Source organism: Entelurus aequoreus, linkage group LG11, assembly GCF_033978785.1.
Source record: "Entelurus aequoreus isolate RoL-2023_Sb linkage group LG11, RoL_Eaeq_v1.1, whole genome shotgun sequence".
In the NCBI taxonomy this organism is placed as follows: domain Eukaryota; kingdom Metazoa; phylum Chordata; class Actinopteri; order Syngnathiformes; family Syngnathidae; genus Entelurus; species Entelurus aequoreus.
The window spans coordinates 22,053,497-22,071,445 of NC_084741.1; the positions used below are offsets into that span (position 1 = coordinate 22,053,497).

Genomic DNA, 17,949 nt, shown 5'->3' on the forward strand with positions numbered 1-17,949 from the left:
CTTAACCAACTAATAACTAATAAATGATTACCAGAGACTGAGGTACTACTGTGTCTGCATGTTGCACGCAGGACGAGACTTTGCGATATGGACACAAAGGATGGCACAGCGGAAAAAGGCTTCGTAAACTGTGCGTGCATTCCAGCGTTCAAAATACTTTGCTTGCATGCGTGTGCGCACCAGCAACAACCTTTCACATTAGTTAAACCGGCATTTTCCTTTCAGGAAGGTTGCCAAGGCAACAAGCATCACAATGAAGACTGAAGACTATAAACACTATAAGTGGCTCTTTATAAAGATTGAAAGTCACGCTGTTTTATTTAAAGTTTTTTTTTTCAAATCAACTAGACTTAAACACTGCCATGCGGAGGCAAAAAAGCACACTTGAAGTGTGACAAAACAGACACAGCCTTGATTGTTTTTGCTGTACATTTATGTTATTTTCTGCTCCTGCTTTCTCCCCGTTGAATAATGCCGTAAAACGAAAACAAAAGTGAGGACAACGTGTTGAGTTTCAAAGCAAGGATGTGGTCAAATTGAATAAGAGAAAATAATTACAAGCTGCATTGAAGGATGACATTTGAGACATGCTGACCGTTTTTTGGTCATGGTGGAATGGATCAATGCACGCAGACTTGAGTTGCATTTCAAAGAAATTGTTTGAAACAGAAAAAAAAAAAACGGGAATAAAATCATACTAAATGGATGCTTTTTGAAGGCTAAAAAACCCCAAAATGACATACTGTTAAAAAAAAAAAAAAAAAAGTGCACAATTTACGGTAAAATACCGGCAGCTGTGGTTGCCAGGAATTTACGGAAAAATACAACTATAATGTATAGGACATTACGGTATGTTGATGTCGAATCCGTTAATTTTACAGTTGATAACTGATATATTGTTAACCTGTTTACAAAAAAATGTATAGAATTGACAGTAAAATATTGGCAGCTGTGGTAACCAGGAATTCACCGTAAAACAAATTAGGGCCAGTTTTAGTGTTGCCAATGAGGTGCATGTCTTTGGAGGTGAGGGGAGCCGAAATACCCAGACAGAACCCACGCAGTCATGGGGAGAACATGCAAACTCCACACACAGAGACCCCTAGCCCGTGAATCGAACCCAGGACCTTCTCACTGTGAGGTACTAGTGTTGTGCTGCCATTTAACCAATACTAGTATCTGCAAAATGTCCGTGTTTCCGAGGCATGTGGGCGGTACAAGAGGATTTGAACTTGAAAGTATTTGTACAACCTTTCACTGGACAACTCACAACATGCTCCTTCAAGTGAGCTATTAAAAATGAGCCTTAAAGGCCTACTGAAACCCACTACTACCGACCACGCAGTCTTATAGTTTATATATCAATGATGAAATCTTAACATTGCAACACATGCCAATACGGCCGGGTTAACTTATAAAGTGCAATTTTAAATTTCCCGGGGAACTTCCGGTTGAAAACGTCTAGGTATGATGACGTTTGCGCGTGACGTCAATGGTTGAAATGAAAGTATTCGGACACATTGTATCCCAATACAAACAGCTCTGTTTACATCGCAAAATTCCACAGTATTCTGGACATCTGTGTTGGTGAATCTTTTGCAATTTGTTTAAAGGCCTACTGAAATGATTTTTTTTTATTTAAACGGGAATAGCAGATCCATTCTATGTGTCATACTTGATCATTTTGCGATATTGCCATATTTTTGCTGAAAGGATTTAGTAGAGAAAATCGACGATAAAGTTCGCAACTTTTGCTCGCTGATAAAAAAAAGCCTTGCCTGTACCGGAAGTAGCGTGACGTCACAGGAGCTAGGATTCCTCACAATTCCCCGTTGTTTACAATGGAGCGAGAGAGATTCGGACCGAGAAAGTGACGATTACCCCATTAATATGAGCGCGGATGAAAGATTCGTAGATGAGGAACGTTACAGTGAATGACTTGAGAGTATCTTTTTTCGCTCTGACCGTAACTTAGGTACAAGCTGGCTCATTGGATTCCACACTCTCCTTTTTCTATTGTATATCACAGATTTGTATTTCAAACCACCTCGGATACTATATCCTCTTGAAAATGAGAGTCGAGAACGCGAAATGGACATTCAGTGCCTTTTATCTCCACGACAATACATCGGCAAAATGCTTTAGCTACGAGCTAACGTGATAGCATCTTGCTTTAACTGCATATAGAAACAAAAGAAATAAACCCCTGACTGGAAGTATAGATAGAAAATCAACAATACTATTAAACCGTGGACATGTAAATACACGGTTAATGCTTTCCAGGCTGGCGAAGGTTAACAATGCTGTGCTAACGACGCCATTGAAGCTAACTTAGCAACCGGACTGCACAGAGCTATGCTAAAAACATTAGCTCTCCACCTACGCCAGCCAGCCCTCATCTACTCATCAACACCCGTGCTCACCTGCGTTCCAGCGATCGGCAGAAGGACGAAGGACTTCACCCGATGCGTTTGGCGGCCCGGAGACGTAGGAAGTCAAGGTGAAGTCGGCGGCTAGCGCGGCTAGCGCGGCTAGCGCGGCTAGCGCGGCTAGCGCGGCTAGCGCGGCTAGCGCGGCTAGCGCTCCAAAAAAGTCCTCCTGGTTGTGTTGCTGTAGTCCGCTGCTAATACACTGATCCCACCTACAACTGTCTTCTTTGCAGCCTTCATTGTTCATTAAAAAAATTGCAAAAGATGTCCAGAATACTGTGGAATTATGAAATGAAAACAGAGCTTTTTGTATAGGATTCTACGGGGTACCATAACTTCCGTTACTCGGACTTCGTCACGCGCATACGTCATCATACCGCGATGTTTCAGCCGGATATTTCCCGGGAATTTTAAAATGTCACTTTATAAGTTAACCCGGCCGTATTGGCATGTGTTGCAATGTTAAGATTTCATCATTGATATATAAACTATCAGACTGCGTGGTCGGTAGTAGTGGCTTTCAGTAGGCCTTTAATGAACAATGGAGACTGCAAAGAAGAAAGCTGTAGGTGGGATCGGTGTATTAGCGGCTGGCTGCAGCAACACAACCAGGAGGACTTTGACTTGGATAGCAGACGCGCTATCCGACGCTAGCAGCCGACCGCATCGATGATCGGGTGAAGTCCTTCGTCGCGCCGTCGATCGCTGGAACGCAGGTGAGCACGGGTGTTGATGAGCAAATGAGGGCTGGCGTAGGTGGAGTGTTAATGTTTTTATCAGAGCTCTGACGAGGTCCCGTAACTAAGTTAGCTTCAATGGCGTCGTTAGCAACAGCATTGCTAGGCTTCGACAGGCGGCACAGCATTAACCGTGTAGTTACAGGTCCAGTGTTTGGTTCGGTGTCTCCTGATAGTAGTATTGTTGATCTTCTGTCAATCTTTCCAGTCAGGGGCTTATTTCTTTTGTTTCTATCTGCATTTAAGCACGATGCTATCACGTTAGCTCCGTAGCTAAAGTGCTTCACCGATGTATTGTCATGGAGATAAAAGTCACTGTGAATGTACATTTTGCATCCTCGACTCTCATTTTCAAGAGGATATAGTATCCGAGGTGGTTTAAAATACAAATCCGTGATCCACAATAGAAAAAGGAGAAAGTGTGGAATCCAATGAGCCCTTTTACCTAAGTTACGGTCAGAGCGAAAAAAGATACGTCCTGCACTGCACTCTAGTCCTTCACTCTCAAGTTCCTCATCCACAAATCTTTCATCCTCGCTCTAATTAATGGGGTAATCGTCGCTTTCTCAGTCCGAATCGCTCTCGCTGCTGGTGTAAACAATGGGGAAATGTGAGGAGCCTTTCAACCTGCGACGTCACGCTACTTCCGGTATCAGCGACCAAAAGTTGCGAACTTTATCGTCAATGTTCTCTACTAAATCCTTTCAGCAAAAATATGGCAATATCGCGAAATGATCAAGTATGACACATAGAATGGATCTGCTATCCCCGTTTAAATAAAAAAAATTCATTTCAGTAGGCCTTTAAATGCTCCGTATCTGTTAAATAGCTGCTTGCAACCAGTTCCAACACATTTAAACACACGGCGTGGTTCATTTCAATGAAGCACATAGACATAAACTCTCAATGTCTGAAACCACTTGCCACAAAAATACAAGAAAACACATGGGTGTCAAAAGTACGGCCCGTTGGTGGGATCAGGCCCGCAAAAAGATTTTATAGACATGGATGAAGTATAAAAATTAGCTGAAATTTTTAAATGAAAGTAACTGCTCTTCTAAATGTATGATGAATTGATTAACGTGGACCCCGACTTAAACAAGTTGAAAACCTTATTGGGGTGTTACCATTTAGTGGTCAATTGTACGGAATATGTACTGTACTGTGCAATCTACTAATAAAAGTCTCAATCAATCAATCAATGAAATAATTTGTATATTCTTCTAACTTAATGTGTGATTAAGGAAATGAGTCCAAATGTACAAGTTTTGTTGTAGATGATGCTACATGTGTACAGCATAAACTATATGACAGGGGTCACCAACCTTTTTGAAACCAAGAGCTACTTCTTGGGTACTGATTAATGCGAAGGGCTACCAGTTTGATACACACTTGAATAAATTGCCAGAAATAGCCAATTTGCTCAATTTACCTTCAACTCTACGTTATTATTAATAATTAATGACAATTAAATTTTGAAACATAGTTTATCTTCAATTTCGACTCTTTAAAATTCCAAATTCAACCGAAAAAAAGAAGAGAAAAACTAGCTAATTCGAATCTTTTTGAAAAAAATAATTTATGGAACATCATTAGTAATTTTTCCTGATTAAGATTAATTTTAGAATTTTGATGTCATGTTTTAAATAGGTTAAAATCCAATCTACACTTTGTTAGAATATATAACAAATTGGACCAAGCTGTATTTCTAACAAAGACAAATCATTATTTCTTCTAGATTTTCCAGAACAAAAATTTTAAAAGAAATTCAAAAGACTTTGAAATAAGATTTAAATTTGATTCTACAGATTTTGTAGATTTGCCAGAATATTTTTTTTGAATTTTAATCATAATAAGTTTGAAGAAATATTTCACAAATCTTCTTCGTCGAAAAAACAGAAGCTAAAATGAAGAATTAAATTAAAATGTATTTATTATTCTTTACAATAAAAAAAATAAATTTACTTGAACATTGATTTAAATTGTCAGGAAAGAAGAGGAACGTATTTAAAAGGTAAAAAGGTATATGTGTTTAAAAATCCTTTTTAGGGTTGTATTTTTTCTCTAAAATTGTCTTTCTGAAAGTTATAAGAAGCAAAGTAAAACATTTTATGAATTTATTTAAACAAGTGAAGACCAAGTCTTTAAAATATTTTCTTGGATTTTCAAATTCTATTTGAGTTTTGTCTCTCTTAGAATTAAAAATGTCAGGCAAAGCGAGACCAGCTTGCTAGTAAATAAATACAATTTAAAAAATAGAGGCATCTCACTGGTAAGTGCTGCTATTTGAGCTATTTTTAGAACAGGCCAGCGGGCTACTCATCTGGTCCTTACGGGCTACCTGGTGCCCGCGGGCACCGCGTTGGTGACCCCTGCTATATGATGTTAGTACATCAGTTGAAGAAAATGGGCAAATTACATTAATAATATCCTGTAATTTGATTTTGATATTATTTATTCCATATTCTGATAGATTAAAAATGAACACCAATTGAAACCTTTTAAAAATCTGCCAGACTCAATTACACCTATTTGACTCATGAATTATTAACTATTAACCGCAACATGTAAGAAAAAACAAAAAAACACTATGATTTGTATGTTTTCAGATTGTGCTTGTTCTATTTTTGAACAAAGAAATCAATCTGAAGTTATCTTTATTTTTAAGTTATCATGCCATGATTTTACCAGTCCGGCCCACCTGGGAATAGATTTTCCTCCATGTGGCCCCTGAGCTAAAATGAGTTTGACACCCCAGCTTTAACACAACCCCTAAAACAATTAAGGTATGCAGTAAATGTAAACGTGAAATCTGCAAAATCTTTAATTAAGACAATAATAATACTGTACATTTTAGAGTATTTGCTTGCTTGTGACATTACAGTATTTGCAAATGCATTGTACAATGTTTCATTATTTTCACAGTAAAGTCATGTGTTTTCTATGTATAGTTATTTAGGTTATCAGCTGTTTGCTTTGCAGGACTCCACTGTATTTACTATTGTGATGAACTATTTTTGATTTTACGCCGTTTTACTGTTGCTATCTAACAATTGTTTGCTGTAGTTTTTAGGGTCATTTTCTACAGTGTAGGGGACTAGCATCATGCTAACTTTACCATAAACAACACAAATAAATAGAGATGTCCGATAATGGCTTTTTTGCCGATATCCGATATTCCGATATTGTCCAACTCTTAATTACCGATTCCGGTATCAACCGATACCGATATATACAGTCGTGGAATTAACACATTATTATGCCTAATTTTGTTGTGATGCCCCGCTGGATGCATTAAACAATGTAACAAGGTTTTCCAAAATAAATCAATTCAAGTTATGGAAAAAAAATGCCAACATGGCACTGCCATATTTATTATTGAAGTCACAAAGTGCAAAAATCAGCAGCTTGGAATTTGGGAGCATGAGTAGGTTGAGGTGGGCGGGGTTTTGGGCATAGCGGGGGGTGTATATTGTAGCGCCCCGGAAGAGTTAGTGCTGCAAGGGGTTCTGGGTATTTGTTCTGTTGTGTTTATGTTGTGTTACGGTGCGGATGTTCTCCCGAAATGTGTTTGTCATTCTTGTTTGGTGTGGGTTCACAGTGTGGCGCATATTTGTAACAGTGTTAAAGTTGTTTATGCGGCTACCCTCAGTGTGACCTGTATGGCTGTTGAGTACCACTCCGTACAGTGGCATTTTAAAAAGTCATAGATTTTACTTTTTGAAACCGATACCGATAATTTCCGATATTACATTTTAAAGCATTTATCGGCCGATAATATCGGCAGCCCGATATTATCGGACATCTCTACAAGTAAACGTTCTTTTCAACATGGCACCTTACAGTGTGGGTGCAGTAACTGAAACTGGAGAAGTGAAATACAATCTTGATTCAATTTGTGTGCACCATAAAGCTGTAAAAGAAATGAGACAAGGCGATCCGGGAAAGATGGATATGGGACTGACAAGACTGAGATATCACAAACCGCTACAATTTGAGTTTTGCTCACCGTGACTGTTGCATCGCGACGTCTCCACCAGCCTGCTGTCCTGGTCGTAGCACACCATGGCCTGGTAGCGGTAGCCCTGTCCACACTCCTTGATGTCCCCTTGGACCTTCAGACCCAACGTGCCCTCGGCTCGGCCCGCCTCAGGCAGGATGCAGTCGGACCAGTTGCCCACCGGCTGGGCGTTGTACTTGTCGCAGGGGCAGTACTGGGTCTCGCTCAGGGGGTACATCTGCGTGTTCTTGCACTTGTCTTTCTTCTTGCTCCTCCCTGAAGGGCGGTGGCTGCAGCTGAGCGTCACGCAGAACTACCCAAAAAATATTCATGAGCGTTTCCTCACCGATTAGTGTCCTCTTTCTGGTGCGCACCCCCACGCAGTCGGCCGAACAGGACGAGAACTTGGACCAGTTGGTGAGCTGGCAGTCGTCCTGGCAGGGCAGCTGACAGCGCTGAGTGATGGCCGGCATGGTCCTGGCCGACTTCAGACACTCGCTGACGTCCACCTGTGTGCCGTCCAGCTGCCGACAGGACACAGCTGGAAGGGCGAGAGGGTGTTGCGTTGAATTGTTGCTAAGGTTTAAAGGGTTTTGAGTTCAGGAAGGGTTAGTGAACCGAAGGGAAGCTTTTTTTCAAATAATTCTCGCCAATGAACCAAACTAACAGTGCAATACTTTTTCATAACATGGTCGCTACTGCCTAGTTTCTCTTGTTATATTCTTATTTTACTGTTATATTTTTATTCTCATTGTTGCAACTTTTTCTCGTTAGATTTCACCTCATTCCACGTTTTTTAATGTTCTTTTTTATTTTTACAATAGTATTTACACAATGTGTGGCCGGCCGGTAAACAATTAGCTGCGGGCCGCAAATGGCCCCCGGGCCGCACTTTGGACACCCCTGCTTTATGCAGACTGACTCAGAGCTTTTTTCTACATCATACTCTTGAACTGAAGAAATACAGTGTTTATAATGTAGTGTAATCACAATATATAATATTAATACAGTAACCATTTAAAGCAGGCCTGGGCAATTATTTTCACTCAGGGGGCCAAATTTAGAGAAAAAAATGTGCCTGGGGGCCGGTATATCTATTTTTAGGAACACTAATACAAAACCTCACAATAATGTCTGATTGAATGCTAAAAACGTTATGTCAGACCGCCTTAAAAAACAGAATGGAATTGTACATGTTTTTACTGAACGAGACACCCAGAATGTACACTAAAATAAAGAATGTGGGATTTACAATATTAACTATGAACGATAAAACACTGAATATTGACAACATATTAAACATCACACCCCCTCTCGATCGACATATTTAACAATCAACAAAAATGCAACAAACACAGTGAAATATGAACGCAAAACTTTAAAAAAAAACCCACCTACAATCTGATATATCTGCACATCATAATGGCAGCTACAGTTTCCATCTTAAAGATCTAAAAAAATTATTTGGGAATGTCCGGCAGGCCAGATTGAAAAGCTTAACGGGCCGCATGAGGCCCCCGGGCCTAAATTTGCCCAGGTCTGATTTAAAGGGATGTACACTTTTATTCCTCATTACTGTAGAATTGTTTACCATTTAACTGTAATTGAAAAGTAAATAACTTTGTAATCCTAAACCAGGGGTCAGCAACCCAAAACATTGAAAGAGCCATATTGGACCAAAAATACAAAAAACTAATCTGTCTGAAGCCGCAAAAAATCAAAAGCCGTAAGAAATGTTATAATGAAGGCAACACATGACGTAAGTGTCTATATTAGCTATAATAGCCTACTATCAAAATGACTATGTTGCAGGCTGAAGCAAATCTTCCTTGACAGAAATGTTGAAATGTAATATTTATTCTACACATTTTTACATTAGAAACCATTAGTAAATCAGAAGCTACTCAGAAGGTGAGAGATAACTCCTGAAAATTACTGGCTTTTAATGGCCAAAGGTATAGATTGTGTCCAAATTAAAGGAAATGACAGGCTGTCTTCTTTTAATAGATTTATTGCAAGCTAGGTAATGTTTGCTGTGGTCTGGAACAACATGGCACACAAACAACTATCTGAAATGCAGCCAATATTAACTAATTAAATTATGTACAAAGAGGATAAAAGTAATGGATATTAAATGAGCTTAAATATACCTACAAATGAGGCATAAAGATGCAATATGGACATACAGCTAGCCTAAATAGCATGTTAGCATTGATTAGCTTGCAGTCATGCACTGACCAAATATGGCTGATTAGCACTCCTCACAAGTCAATAACGTCAACAAAGCGCACTTTTGTGCATTCATGCACAGCATAAAACTTTTGGTGTACAAAATGAGACAAATAATGAGTGGAAGATTTTACTCTTCAACAAACTGTTGCGTCACAGTCCACACTATGATGAGTTCAAGAACCGCCGGAATTACTAGGACAAAATGATGTTCACCAAATACTCTCATCAGTGACGCATACACACAAACATATTAAACAGTGGGCTTTCTAACAATTGCGAAGGTTTGTGTCATGTTGGTCCTCAAACAAAAAACACACTAAAACAAGAAAATTATTTTCCCCCCATCTTTTTCCATTTTTAATCCTTTTTTAAAGGCCTACTGAAACCCACTACTACCGACCACGTAGTCTGATTAGTTTATATATCAATGATGAAATCTTAACATTGCAACACATGCCAATACGGCCGGGTTAACTTATAAAGTGCAATTTTAAATTTCCCGTGAAACTTCCGGTTGAAAACGTCTGTGTATGATGACGTATGCGCGTGACGTCGATCGTTGAAACGGAAGTATTCGGACACATTGTATACAAATACAAACAGCTCTGTTTTCATCACAAAATTCCACAGTATTCTGGACATCTGTGTTGGTGAATCTTTTGCAATTTGTTTAATGAACAATGGAGACTGCAAAGAAGAAAGCTGTAGGTGGGATCGGTGTATTAGCGGCTGGCTGCAGCAACACAACCAAGAGGACTTTGACTTGGATAGCAGACGCGCTATTCGGCGCTAGCCGCCGACCGCATCGATGATCGGGTGAAGTCCTTCGTCGCGCTGTCGATCGCTGGAACGCGTGAGCATGGGTGTTGATGAGCAGATGAGGGCTGGCGTAGGTGGAGCGCTAATGTTTTTATCATAGCTCTGACGAGTTCCCGTAGCTAAGTTAGCTTCAATGGCGTCGTTAGCAACAGCATTGCTAGGCTTCGACAGGCGGCACAGGCGGTGTAGTTACAGGTCCAGTGTTTGGTTCGGTGTCTCCTGATAGTAGAATTGTTGATCTTCTGTCTATCCTTCCAGTCAGGAGCTTATTTCTTTTGTTTCTATCTGCATTCAAGCACGATGCTATCACGTTAGCTCCGTAGCTAAAGTGCTTCACCGATGTATTGTCGTGGAGATAAAAGTCACTGTGAATGTCCATTTTGCGTTCTCGACTCTCATTTTCAAGAGGATATAGTATCCGAGGTGGTTTAAAATACAAATCCGTGATCCACAATAGAAAAAGGAGAAAGTGTGGAATCCAATGAGCCCTTTTACCTAAGTTACGGTCAGAGCGAAAAAAGATACGTCCTGCACTGCACTCTAGTCCTTCACTCTCACGTTCCTCATCCAGGAATCTTTCATCCTCGCTCAAATTAATGGGGTAATCGTCGCTTTCTCGGTCCGAATCGCTCTCGCTGCTGGTGTAAACAATGGGGAAATGTGAGGAGCCCTTCCTCCTGTGACGTCACGCTACTTCCGGTACAGGCAAGGCTTTTTTTTATCAGCGACCAAAAGTTGCGAACTTTATCGTCGATGTTCTCTACTAAATCCTTTCAGCAAAAATATGGCAATATCGCGAAATGATCAAGTATGACGCATAGAATGGATCTGCTATCCCCGTTTAAATAAAAAAAATTCATATCAGTAGGCCTTTAAAAATGCTCCAGGGAGCCACTAGGGCAGCACTAAAGAGCCGCATGCGGCTCGCTGACCCCCGTCCTAAGCAAATAAACAAACATTTCTGTAAGCAAAACTTTAATTTGAAATAAATATTTAACATCTTAAAGTGCTTTTTGTTGTTGTTCCCAGTTGAAAAACGAGGTCGGACATTGTCTTTTTGTTTGATGCCAACACATCACGGTTCGCTAGTTCGTCCGTGTTGATGAGGTCATATTACTTATCCATTCTGAAGCTGAAATATTTCCACAACGGGACACTTGGCTTTGGACACTTTTTTTTTTTCCTACTCATTTTTGTTACTTTGCGGTGAGTCGCGCGAGAAGCGAGAGTCTCTGTGCTTCCTGGTGCTGACAGCGATGAACAGAGTGAGACCTCTTTCTGCCTTTTTGAAGCGAGAGACGAACAAACCCAAGGCTTATCTGTTCTGATTGGCGAGCATGTCTGTCACTCAAATGGCGCGCTGCAAAAACTGAAATCTAAGTAAGATTAAATATCTCAAATAAGGGTGATATTTGCTTATTTTCTGTCTGATAAGATAATTCTTCTCACTAAGCAGATTTTATGTTAAAGTGTTTTACTTGTTTTAAGGGTTTTGGTCCTAAATGATCTCAGTAAGATATTACAGCTTGTTGCTGAGATTTTATGACCTATATTGAGTAAAACATCCTTGAAACTAGAATATCAACTGATGCAACGCTGTGTCATCAACACTCACAAGTATAAAACTACTTTTTTAAAGTAATAATTTCTTATTTCAAGCATAAAAAAAAAATCATGATGCCGAGCGCATGTCATTATGTCAAGATAATGGCACTAGCATTTACCTAATTTAAGAATATTTTTCAACATATTAAGCAAAAAGGTGTCTTTTTTTTTCTACCAAGAAAAGTGCACTTGTTATTAGTGAGAATATACTAATTTTAAGGTATTTTTAGGTTCATTGAGGTTAGCTAATTTTACTTGTTTTGGAAAGTCTTGACAAGCCGAATTTTCTTGTTCTATTGGCAGATAATTTTGCTTAGTTCAAATAAAATACACCTAATTTTTGTATTTTTTTTTCTTGTTTTTAAACACTGACTTTTTGCAGTGCGGTGACAGCGGAGGGAAAAAACCCTCAGCCTCTTGCGGTTATTTATCGCACTAATTAAAACCTTGATGTCTATCAATCACTCAGCCCTAATACCTAGTCGCAGTCCAGCTTTTTTTGCCTTCTACATCAAAAAATTAATCTATTATTATTCCGCCGCAAAAGTTTGGCACGCTCCACTACGTTCATCCGATCGGAATGTTCAAGTATCAAAACGTTCGGCTCGACCGAACGTTTTTTTTAAATTTCGGCATGAAATAAAAAAAATTACCCAGAACTCCCAATTTTCCCGGACATTTTGCCTATTGAAAATGAACGGGCCAATTTTCCGACATGCTTTTTCAAACTCCCACATTTCTCACCCGATTCGAACTGTTCCGCCATGCACACACTCCACTCACCTTGGACAATCCAACTACCATTTTCCAAGTTAAAAATATTCCAGGAATTCCCGGTTTTCCAAAGCCCTATTTCCCACCTCGTCCTGGAAAGTTTTCACAGTCCACATTTTTCAACCGTTTTTAACCATTCCACCTTCAAAAACATTCCTCTTAGTTGGCACAACAAATGTTCATATTTATTTTCCCCAACAATTTCCTGATTTTACAGTAATTCCAGGAATTCCGAAATACCTATTCTCAATTCAAATTGTTACTAAGTTAAAGTTCAAGTACCAATGATTGTCACACACACACAAGGTGTGTTGAAATGTGTCCTCAGCATTTGACCCATCCCCTTGATCACCCCCTGGGAGGTGAGGGGAGCAGTGGGCAGCAGCGGTGGCCGCGCCTGGGAATCATTTTTGGTGATTTAACCCCCAATTCCAACCCTTGATGCTGAGTGCCAAGCAGGGAGGTAATGGGTCCCATTTTTATAGTCTTTGGTATGACTCGGCCAGGGTTTGAACTCACAACCTACTGATCTCAGGGCGGACACTCTAACCACCCGTATGCAGACATGACGCCCTGACGTCACACCCGCTGCAATGTTTACGGAAATAATCATGGCTCCAATTCGAGTCTGTCTCAATCCTGTTGCATTTGTGTCAATTTTCAGGGATTCTGTGCAATCATTTTCTGAACAGAATTATTACGTGTAAAACAGGGGTGTCCAAACTACCAAGTACGGCCCGCTGGCGTCTTCGATTCGGCCCTCGAGACGGCACGAGTCCAATAAGCAATTTATACAAAATTCAGTGGTCTGATAACTACCATTTTATCGCCATCTGGTGGCCAACAAAAGTAATTCAAATCAGTGGCCATGAATCGAACATAAATGAGAATACATGCACATGATTTACTTATATGACTCAATCCAAATAACAATCCCTAGTCATAGTCAAAAAAATCAACCAGCACAAAAATTCAACAAACATGGTCACACATAACAACCTGCTCATTCAACTTTGTGGATATTATAAACAATGTTCAATCGGCATAAAAAAATCAAACCTTCACCCATTTAAATCCATTACAAAGTTAAAGTTAAAGTACCACTAGGTGTGGTGAAATTACCCTCTGCATTCGACCCATCCCCTTGATCACTCCCTGGGAGGTGAGGGGAGCAGTGGGCAGCAGCGGTGCCCCGCCCGGGAATCATTTTTGGTGACTTAACCCCCAATTCCAACCCTTGATGCTGAGTGCCAAGCAGGGAGGTAATGGGTCCCATTTTTATAGTCTTTGGTATGACTCAGCCGGGGTTTGAACTCAGAACCTACCGGTCTCAGGGCGGACACTCTAACCACTAGGCCACTGAGTAGGTCAACTACGTCAACATTTTTCCACCGATTCCAAAAAAATCCAACACCAACCCATTTATATTGTCCAGGTCAATTGTGCTATCATCAACATTTTCAAAGATTCCCGGTTTTCCCGAAATTTCCAGGAAATTCCCATTTAAATGAATGGACGTATTCGTAGTCCTGCAATGCCCTAAATTCTCAAAATTTTGAGCCATTTTTAAACCCGATTCTGACCGTTCAACCATCCGCCCGCACTATTCTTCTGACATATCGAATGCAAAACATTGTTTTCTTTTGCCCAAAATTCCCTGTTTTCCTGGAATTTTCTCCCGATTGACAATGAATGGGCCTCATACAATCTACTGCGGGGCGGTATAGCTCGGTTGGTAGAGCAACTTGAGGGTTCCAGGTTCGATCCCCGCTTCCGCCATCCTAGTCACTGCCGTTGTGTCCTTGGGCAAGACACTTTACCCACCTGCTCCCAGTGCCACCCACACTGGTTTAAATGTAACTTAGATATTGGCTTTCACTATGTAAAAAAAAAGCGCTTTGAGTCACTAGAGAAAAGCGCTATATAAATATAATTCACTTCACTACTGCATATCCGACATTTATCATCCGATTTCAACTGTTCCACACACTCCGCTTAACCTGGACATTCAAGCCAGCAAGCTTCTTGGTTCCGAAAATTCCCTGATTACCAGGAATTTCCTCCCATTGAAAATGCATGGGCAATATACAAAATTCTCCATATCCCACATTTCTCAACCGATTCAAACTGTTCCAACATCCATACACTCAACTCACACTGGACATTCAAGCATTACTCCTATCCAGGAGATCGCAAAAAGCCGCTGCATGACCAGGGCTCAGAGAATCTGCAGAGACTCCTCCCACCCCCACCAAGGACTGTTTACACTGCTGGACTCTAGAAAGAGGTTCCGCAGCCTCCGAAGCAGAACCTCCAGGTTCTGTAACAGCTTCTTCCCTCAGGCCGTAAGACTCTTGAACGCATCATAATTATCCCCTCAATTCCCCCCAAAAATGGATTAACTCGCTGGAATATAAAGACAATATAACATATAGGGCTGTGAATCTTTGGGTGTCCCACGATTCGATTCAATATCGATTCTTGGGGTCACGATTCGATTTAAAATCGATTTTTTTTCAATTCAACACGATTCTCGATTTAAAAACGATTTTTTTCCCGATTCAAAAGGATTCTCTATTAATTCAATACATAGGATTTCAGCAGGATCTACCCCAGTCTGCTGACATGCAAGCAGAGTAATAGATTTTTGTAAAAAGCTTTTATAATTGTAAAGGACAATGTTTTATCAACTGATTGCAATAATGTAAATTTGTTTTAACTATTAAATGAACCAAAAATATGACTTATTTTATCTTTGTGAAAATATTGGACACAGTGTGTTGTCAAGTTTATGCGATGCGATGCAAGTGTAAGCCACTGTGACACTATTGTTCTTAATTTTTTTTTATAAATGTTTAATGATAATGTCAATGAGGGATTTTTAATCACTGCTATGTTGACATTGTAACTAATATTGATACTGTTGTTGATAATATTCATTTTTGTTTCACTACTTTTGGTTTGTTCTGTGTCGTGTTTGTGTCTCCTCTCAATTGCTCTGTTTATTGCAGTTCTGAGTGTTGCTGGGTCGGGTTTGGTTTTGGAATTGGATTGCATTGTTATGGTATTGCTGTGTATTGTTTTATTGGATTGATTAATTAAAAAATAATAAAAATAAATACATTAAAATAAATAAAACATATTTAAAAAAAATTGATTGATTAATTGATCCATTAAAAAAACAATTAAATTAAAAATGTAATAAATAAATACAAATTAAAAATTTGATTTTTTAAAAATGAGAATCGATTCTGAATCGCACAACGTGAGAATCGCGATTCGAATTCGAATCGATTTTTTCCCACACCCCTAATAACATACATTCATAAACCTGGATGCATATGCAAAAGTGCAATATATTTATCTGTACAGTAATCTATTCATTTATATCTGCACCTTATTACTTTTTTATCCTGCACTACCATGAGCTAATGCAACAACATTTCGTTCTTATCTGTACTGTAAAGTTAAAATTTTAATGACAATAAAAAGGAAGTTTAAGTCTAAGTCTATTGCAGCTCCACTCTCGCGTATCGACGGTTCAGCGGCTTGTGCACATAGGGCATTCACATTCTAGTTAGTTTGATTATTGTTCCTAAGAAAAGGCTCCCTGAAAAATTGTTATGTTAGGATGAAAGAGAGCCATGCAGGCAGCTGAAATCTGGACTGGTGCATTTTGAGCCCACGCAGCGCTGGCTGGTCCAACTGCGAGGGCGGAGGAGCGGAGGGAATGTGTAAGGCTTCAGACAAGTAGAAGAAGCTTGCGTCCCTCAGAGACCCTCGGACATCCTGCACTCCTCACACGAGTTCCAGAGGTTGACTTAAAAGTTAATGAAAACAGATGGTTCTCAATTCAAAAAAGGCCCCGAGAGCCAGGCTTGCTTCGCGCGGCCTCGTGCGCCTTCAATATCGTCTATTATTACTGGTGTAGTCTGATGTTACGCTGTGTGCCGAGTCTTCGCTGAGAGATCAATCTTGTCCCTCTGTGGAGGACTTCTCTCCCATCGGTGTGCAAGGTCAGCTTTGAGCCGCTGAATCGAAGCTTTTCATAAAACAAAACGCTGCGTTTTTGTCGCGCACGAATGACACGGCCGCCCGCTGCGGCAAATTTCAATGGACGTCACGCGCTACGAAAGATCTCAGAAAGCTGCACAAAGAAGTGCGGTGAGAAAGTCTGAGGCGTCCATTTTCAATGGATTCTTCTCACACTAATGAAAGCTGGCAAGGAAGAAGATGAAATATACGTGCTAATAACGGCGCTCTATAGAAGAAGGAACGTAATGAAATTGATCATTCGGCGTGACCTCTGAAGTTGGATTTTTATGAAAGCCACCCACGAAGACATGGCACGCCCCTGGCGCCCATCCCCCCGTCAACCTAGTCTATTGCGTGGAAGCAGGTGGAAATGTAGCTTCCAGGTGAGGCCTGAGATGCGTTGTATCTCCTCCCAAATATCAAGCAGACAAGTTTGGTTAAAAATGCATGACGGGGGGGCCCGAGGTGAGGGGAAACACGGCGCTTAAATAACCCAAACTGTCAACGGGGTCTCCAGTGGCATCCGATGAGGCGTGAGAATGTTTCTTCACAGTTGTGACGCCGAAATGAAAATAAGCAACAACAAAAAAAACTGTAGGTAATTCCTGTGAGAATCCTGCATGTGACAGAAGCATTCAGAAAATGGGACTATCTCGGACGAGCTGCTGTGTGCTCAAACAACCACCAGGTAGCATCTGTGAGCAGATAATACTGTATCATCTTTTTCTCTTTCGGACTTAACTGGTCGGCAGTGCAATGTTCACCTACTGAAACCCACTACTACCGACCACGCAGTCTGATAGTTTATACATCAATGATGAAATCTTAACATTGCAACACATGCCAATACGGCCGGGTTAACTTATAAAGTGCAATTTTAAATTTCCCGGCAAACTTCCGGCTGAAAACGTTTCGATATGATGACGTTTGCGCGTGACGTCAACAGTTGACGCGGAAGTATTCGAAGCCCATTGAATCCAATACAAAAAGCTCTGTTTTCATCTCAAAATTCCACAGTATTCTGGACATCTGTGTCGGTGAATCTTTTGCAATTTGTTTAATGAACAATGGAGACTGCAAAGAAGAAAGTTGTAGGTGGGATCGGTGTATTAGCGGCTGGCTGCAGCAACACAACCAGGAGGACTTTGAGGACAGCAGACGCGCTAGCCGAACGACCTCACCTTGACTTCCTCCGTCTCCAGGCCGCCAAGCGCATCGGTGATCGGGTGAAGTCCTTCGACGTACCGTCGATCGCTGAAGCGCAGGTGAGCACGGGTCGTGATGAGCAGATGAGAGCTGGCGTAGGTGCAGAGCTCAT

General features: G+C 40.5%; 1 protein-coding gene across 1 annotated transcript in view; it reads right to left on the bottom strand.

Moving 5' to 3' along the window:
• The window catches only part of thsd7ab (thrombospondin, type I, domain containing 7Ab), a 621,850-nt gene that overhangs the window by 164,962 nt on the left and 438,939 nt on the right, over positions 1–17,949 (bottom strand). Inside the window, exons 15-16 of the mRNA XM_062062699.1 lie at positions 7,513–7,707; positions 7,176–7,442 (exon numbers count right to left, since the gene is read on the bottom strand). Of these exons, the coding sequence (XP_061918683.1) occupies positions 7,176–7,442; positions 7,513–7,707 (462 nt within the window). The remainder of the gene's footprint in view (positions 1–7,175; positions 7,443–7,512; positions 7,708–17,949) is intronic.